Source organism: Nomascus leucogenys, chromosome 21, assembly GCF_006542625.1.
Source record: "Nomascus leucogenys isolate Asia chromosome 21, Asia_NLE_v1, whole genome shotgun sequence".
Lineage (NCBI taxonomy): Eukaryota > Metazoa > Chordata > Mammalia > Primates > Hylobatidae > Nomascus > Nomascus leucogenys.
This window is the reverse complement of record NC_044401.1, coordinates 49,626,601-49,632,971: the sequence shown is the minus strand read 5'-3', so window position 1 is coordinate 49,632,971 and position 6,371 is coordinate 49,626,601. Positions and strand designations below refer to the sequence as shown.

At 60.8% G+C, this 6,371-nt stretch overlaps 1 protein-coding gene across 1 annotated transcript; it reads left to right on the top strand.

Annotated features, from left to right (window-relative positions):
* Window positions 1-384: 384 nt before the first annotated feature.
* Window positions 385-4,283, top strand: LOC100585700 (histone H1x). Its single transcript, XM_030801946.1, has one exon. It carries the CDS (start codon window positions 3,150-3,152, stop codon window positions 3,789-3,791), a length of 642 nt encoding a protein of 213 aa, XP_030657806.1. The 5' UTR covers window positions 385-3,149; the 3' UTR covers window positions 3,792-4,283.
* Window positions 4,284-6,371: the final 2,088 nt, after the last annotated feature.

The following is a 6,371-nucleotide window of genomic DNA, read 5'->3' as shown; positions in this document are numbered from 1 at the left end:
AGCGGTGCCCAGCCCTCCTCTCTCGCATCTCCTCTCCTCAGATGTCATGAAGGAGGCCACACCTGGGTCCCGCCTTCTTCCCTGACCCTGTCCCTCTGTCTCCACTAGAACATCCTCCCTTCCCCCAGCACAGATGACCCAGGAGTGTCCCTGGCCCAGCCTGTGGCTGCAGCCAGCTCCAGAGTGGCATGTCTAGCATGCCACTCCTCCCCCCGCAGTGGCTGCACAAAAGGCCAAGCGATGGCCCTGTTGCTCATGGCTGGGACTCCTTCAGGGGTATCACTTCTGCTCACCCTTTGACTTTTCAAAAGACCCAAGCTCAAGCCCCTTGTATTAGTCCATTCTCACAAAGCCATAAAGAACTACCTGAGACTGGGTAATTTACAAAGATAAGAGGTTAAATTGGCTCACGGTTCCGCAGGCTGTACAGGAAGCACAGGGCATCTACTTCTTGGGAGGCCTCAGGGAGCTTTCACCCATGGCGAAAGGTGAAGTGGAGCAGGTGTCCTACATGGCAGGGGCGGGATCAAGAGAGGGAGTCAGGGGAGGTGCAACATGCTTTCAAACAACCAGATCCCATGATAGCTCACCATCATGAGGACATCACCAAGGGAATGGTGCTAAACCATTAGAATCCACTCCCATGATTTGATCACCTCCCACCAGGACCCACCTCCAACACTGAGGATTAAAACTGAACCTAAAATTTGGGTGGGAACACAGATCCAAATCTTATCACCCACTCTGGGTCATGGCCGGGCTGTCTCCCCTCCACCTGGTTCCAGGGCCGGCTCTTTGGGGTTTCCTGCTCCCATCCCATCTCTGTACACCGCGGTCACTCCAGCTGTGGCCGCCACGTTCCTCTCCCCAGAGTCCCCTCTACACATCCTCAGAGGGCTCCTGGTCCTGAGCACCCTGATCAGGGGGCCCAGCACACACAGCTGGCTGCTCCTCTCACTTCCTCCATGCAGCCAGCCTGGCCTGGAAACAGCTGTGCAGTTTCCGCAGGCTCAGCTGGGTGGTGCTTTCAGAAACCCGTCCCCATTCTCTGTCAGGAAATTCACATGGTCCTTTTTCAAGGAGGTGGAGGCCTCAGGCCCTCAAGGTTGTCCTGTGCCCTGGAGACAGTCCACTCAGCCAGTCCTTCCTGGGAAAGGAGCCCATCCTCCTCTGCAGGGACCTGGGCTGCAATCTCTCTTCTCACTTTTCTCAGGGTACCCAGTGCTCTGGGGGGCAAAGGCTGTTTCCTGGCTCCATGCCCCTGCCAGCCTCCTCCCAAAAAAACCCATCCAGGCTCACCGTTTCCTCCTAGACATAATTTCTTCCTCTCTGGGGTTTATTCCCTTGTCAGGGTGACAAAATGGGGTGTGTGTGTGCGTGTGTGTGTGTGTGTGTGAAAGGGATGAGCTGGAGAAGAGGGGAGGCGCTGCCAGCCCTCACCCAGAGAAGCTTGCTTGGGCCCAAGGCCACAAATGCACCCACCCACGCCCTTTACAGGGCCTCTTACTCTATCCACCTGTAAATGTGCCTGTCTCTCACTCTGGGAACCCCAATTCGCCAGCGTCCTGTCCCCCCTCACCCCTCCATCGCTTTTCTATGCTGGGCCTCTGGAGATTGTCTCCTGCCTGCATCCCCGCCACACCCCAGCCCCAGCCCCACTCCTGTGCCCTACATCACCTACCCCCAAAGGGATCCCCTCTCCTACCCGAGCATCTTACCCTGGCCTCAGCTTCCCCAAGTGGAGGCTGCACCGGCTTCAACAAAAACTGTCCTGTGCCTCCTCTGCACCCCCAATACTGGAATCAGCAGAGATCGGGCCGCCAGGCTTGCACAAGCCCCCCGGGGAGGGTGGGGCCCGGGACCCTCTCCAGGACATGGTCTCCTTTGCTGTGTTCCCGCCATCATTTCCCTGTGCACAGGAGAGGGGGAGGGGTCCGCCCAGGAACTAAGAGCGAATCCCTTCCCCATCCTCTCACAGGAACTCCTCTGGGTGTCACAGCCTCACCCCCGCCCACCCTGGAGCCCTCATTTGGCTTTGGGGGGACCGGCGGCAGCTACTTGTGGATCACAAAATGAGGCCCTGGGAACATCAGCGGCAACGCGGTGGGGGGAGCGGCGAAGCAGTGTCCCCAGAGAGGCCCTGCCGTAGTCCTCCATTCCCCGGGTTGTGCCTAGGCTCCCAGAGGCACAACCAGACCCCGGGGTGCAGCTGGAGAGTGCCTCCCATCCACTATCCCCTTTGGATGGGGCGGAAAACCCCCGAGGATGTCCTAGCGCAGTTCACGTTGCCCCAGCCGACCACGTGAGGGCGCGCCCTGTGTTAGTTTGGACAAATTAATGCTCCTCTTGCGGGCAGGCCTAGAGCCCCCCGGGCCGGACCAGGGCTCGGGTGCCTGTGGCGTTCTCTGGGCTGCCGGCCGCCAAGCTCCCGGCCGTGGGGCCTCCTCTGGGGCCCGCGCTATGGGCCTCCAAACGAGGTGCCCCCCTCCTCTCGCGCTCCCGCAGCCTAGGGTGCACCTCTCCGTTCGCCTTTGCTGAGCCCTTCCAGGACGCAAGCCGCCTCTCCACTGCGCCGGGAGCTCAGGCCCTGTCCGGGGCGCCCCGCTGCGGGCGCGGCGGCGCTGGAGAGGCGCGGTCCGAGAAACCAGCGGCCGGAGAAGGGGCTCCAAGAAGCACAAGTTGGCGCTGGCCCCGGACCAGGCTGTTGTTGTTCTCAACGTGGTCCGCCATGAAGCTATAAAAAGCCGAGAGAAGCGCCCTCCCGCCAGAGCGCAGCGCGCACGCCCAGCGAGTTCCAGAAGCGCCAGTGGAAGCTGCGGCGGCGGCGTCTCGCTTTCGGCGGGATTTCTCTGCGCTCCGACCCGGCCTAGGTCTGCATCCCCAGCTCCAGCCGCCGCCTCGGACTCAGTCTCTGACCCCAACTCGGTCCCCTAGCCCGGGCCCGGCTCCAGGCCCCCCAACCCTCGCTCCGGCCCGGCCCGGCCCCCACCCCAGCCCTGCCGCCCGGCCCCAGGCCCGGCCGCGGCCGCTCCCGCCTGGAGCCGCCGCGCGCCCCCAGCCCCCCTGCACCCCCTCGGCCCCTCGCCTTCCTCTTCCCGGCGCGGCCCCCCGGCTTCCGCGCGCCGCCCGCCACCAACCCTCTTGCTACCATGTCTGTGGAGCTCGAGGAGGCCCTGCCAGTGACGACCGCCGAGGGGATGGCCAAGAAGGTGACCAAGGCTGGCGGCTCGGCGGCGTTGTCCCCATCTAAGAAGAGGAAGAATAGCAAGAAGAAGAACCAGCCGGGCAAATACAGCCAGCTGGTGGTGGAGACCATCCGTAGGCTGGGTGAGCGCAACGGCTCGTCGCTGGCCAAGATCTACACCGAGGCCAAGAAGGTTCCGTGGTTCGACCAGCAGAATGGGCGCACTTACCTCAAGTACTCGATCAAGGCGCTGGTGCAGAACGACACGCTTCTGCAGGTGAAGGGCACCGGCGCCAACGGTTCCTTCAAGCTCAACCGCAAGAAGCTGGAGGGCGGCGGGGAGCGGCGCGGAGCCCCGGCGGCCGCCACCGCCCCGGCTCCCACCGCACACAAAGCGAAGAAGGCAGCCCCTGGCGCGGCCGGCTCCCGGCGCGCGGACAAGAAGCCCGCCAGGGGCCAGAAGCCGGAACAGCGCTCGCACAAGAAGGGCGCTGCCGCCAAGAAGGACAAAGGCGGCAAGGCCAAGAAGACGGCGGCCGCCGGGGGCAAGAAGGTGAAGAAGGCGGCCAAGCCCAGCGTCCCCAAAGTGCCCAAGGGCCGCAAGTGAGCGTGTCGGCCGGTCAGAGCGGCCGGCGTGGGCTTTTCGGTGTTTTTGTTTTTCTACCCCAAGTGACGTAGATTTTGTACGGCTCGCCCTGGCCGGGGACGCGGGGCCTGGTCTGAGCCTCAGGGAGGGGCCCCGGGTCCTCTCCGTCTTTCCCCTCCCCCAACGATGTAGCGTTTTTCGTTGTTTGCTTAAGGTTTTTGAAACAGCCCTGGCGACGCCTCCATTGGCTCTCGGCCTTGGCAACGGCCGTCGTCATGGTTACTGGCCCCTAGGCGCCGATGGCCGAGGCCGCGCCTAACCACCGGGCGGGGGCCGCTGGTTGGCCGGGCCCAGGCGCGCGGGGACGCGGAGGCCGCGCATCCTTTCCCGGCTCCCCACCCTCCCTGCCTTTGGGTGCGCCACAAACAATCGCTCCGGGCTCAGGGCTGCGTGGCTCTTCCCTTCATTCCATGGGCCTTTCTTTGGGCACAATAAAGCGTTTAAACCTTTCAATCTCTCTCGTTTAATCTGAGTGGAATAGGGATGGGCGCCTTCGGCACTCGGGGTTGGATGGCGGGCCCCTCAGGTCCTTATACCCCAGATCTGTTGGCCAGGGTGTAAGCCTGGAGCCAGGGGCCTTCAGCAAGAGGTGGGAATTGCTGGCTTGGGACGAACTTAAAGTACCTGGGACAGGGAGATAGACAGGATCGGTCGCTTAGGAGGGATGGGTCTATCTGCCCCCACAGGGGGTCCATCGGCCATTGCGGGGAGCGGGATATGGGGAGAGGAGGAGGGGGGATTAATGGGTTTTCAGGATTAATGATCAGGGCCCTGCCAGGGACCTAAACTTGGCCTTCGGAGAGGTAGTTCTTACAAAGTCACACCAGACTGGCCTGTAAGCTTAGTCATTCTGACTCCAGCGAGGGTTAGAGTGAGATGTGACCGGGACGAAGTGTGGTGGCCAGAGAGTGGAGTTCCCGACCACAACCCAAAATGTGGTCTCAGAAGGGTATATGCCGTCTCTGAGCCTATTGGTTAAGCTGGAGTGCAAACGGGAACCAAAGGATTGCTGGGAAAATTAGTAGGAGCAGAAGCATCTCCAGCCCTGGGACATTCTGGTATCCAGCATATGGGATAGTTGTCTGTCCAGTTGGGCAGTAGGCCAAGGTCTATTCTGACAGATGTCCCTAAAAATGGACAACTGCAAAACAGGCCCCCAAGGGCAGTGGGAAACAGGGAAGCTTCTAAAACAGTGGGTATATACTCATACCAGCGTGAGTGACTCTGGGCTGGGATTAGGTGAGAATGCAGGAGAGCTCGTTTTACCCTCTGTTTTACCCCCTGTGTAAGAGATTGCAGAAACTACAGGTGGAGGCAGGACCTCCTGGCCATCGACTGGAGGGGAGGGAGCATTGCTGGAGAGGAGCCCAGGCCTGCTGCTACCCCTGATCTAGGCCTGGCAGACCTCTCTGCCGCCTGGGTGAGTTGCCACTCCATTCCCTCTGCAAATCTTCGTAACCCATTGTGGCCTCCTCCCTGCTGCTTCCTGCCTCACTGAACTGCAGAGTCAGGTGCCAGTGGGAGTCCTACCTGCCCCGTCCTGGGCCAAGCACTGAGGACACAGCAGTAGACAAAACCAGTCCAGGTGCCTGCCCTGCCCAAGCTCCCTGGCTAGTGTGGAGATGGTGAATGATGAGGGCAGAGGTACTATGATCAGGACACAGACGGCTGTGGCTGTTTGGGGTCTGGGGGCCTGTGGGCACCTAGGAGGCAGGTAGGCCTAGGCTAGCAGCTCCACCCCTGCTGCCAGATCATGTCCCAGTTGTCCAAATCTGAATCTCTGGGGCTAGGCCTAGGAATCAGCCTTCTGACCAGATCCCCAGGTGGTTCTGGGGTTCAGAGAGGGCTGAGAAGGGCTGCAGCAGGGGCTATGGGCACCAAGGCCTCAGACATTTGTCCTCTGTGGACGCTGCTCCTTCCTGCTTGCCTGTTCAAGTGCTCCATGAACACTGAGTTTCATCCCTCCCTGAACCTTCCTCCCTAACCAAGGCCTCCACCTTGCTGACCATCTGTCCTTTGAGGCCATCTCATCATGTCCGAGTGCCAGCCCAGGCCTGTCCCATACTCCTTGCAGGGCCAGCCAATATGCCACCAGCAGCTAGGGTCCAGGAGAGGCCTTGGCATATCCAGGATTCTAAAGAGAGAGTGCTGCTGGCCAGCTAAATCCAGTGCCCCAAAGTGTGCTTTGGGCTGGCCTCATTCCTCATTGCCTTTCCATATTTCTCACCATCTACCCTTTGCTGTTCACACCACCTGCCTCCACTAGTGGCCGCCTCCTCTGGTGCTACCTCCCACCCCTGTCTCCTGTCACCCACTCTTCATTCCTTGGCATGGGCCCCAGCTTGCTGTCTTCCCCACCCTGAGGCTTGCACCCTCCAAGAGCACTTAAGCACCCAGTAGACCAGCCCTCAGTGAGACAGGCCGTCAACTTTGCTGATAATATTGTGAGCTTCCCTTGGGAACCCAGCCCCAAGGTGGTCACATGACTCAAGACCTGGCCAATAAGTGTTCAGTCAGTTATTCACTTGGCCACAGTGATTA

What these genes read in the sequence shown, in the direction of transcription:
- LOC100585700 (XM_030801946.1), top strand. Translation starts at nt 3,150, where the DNA reads ATGTCTGTGGAGCTCGAGGAGGCCCTGCCAGTGACGACCGCCGAGGGG.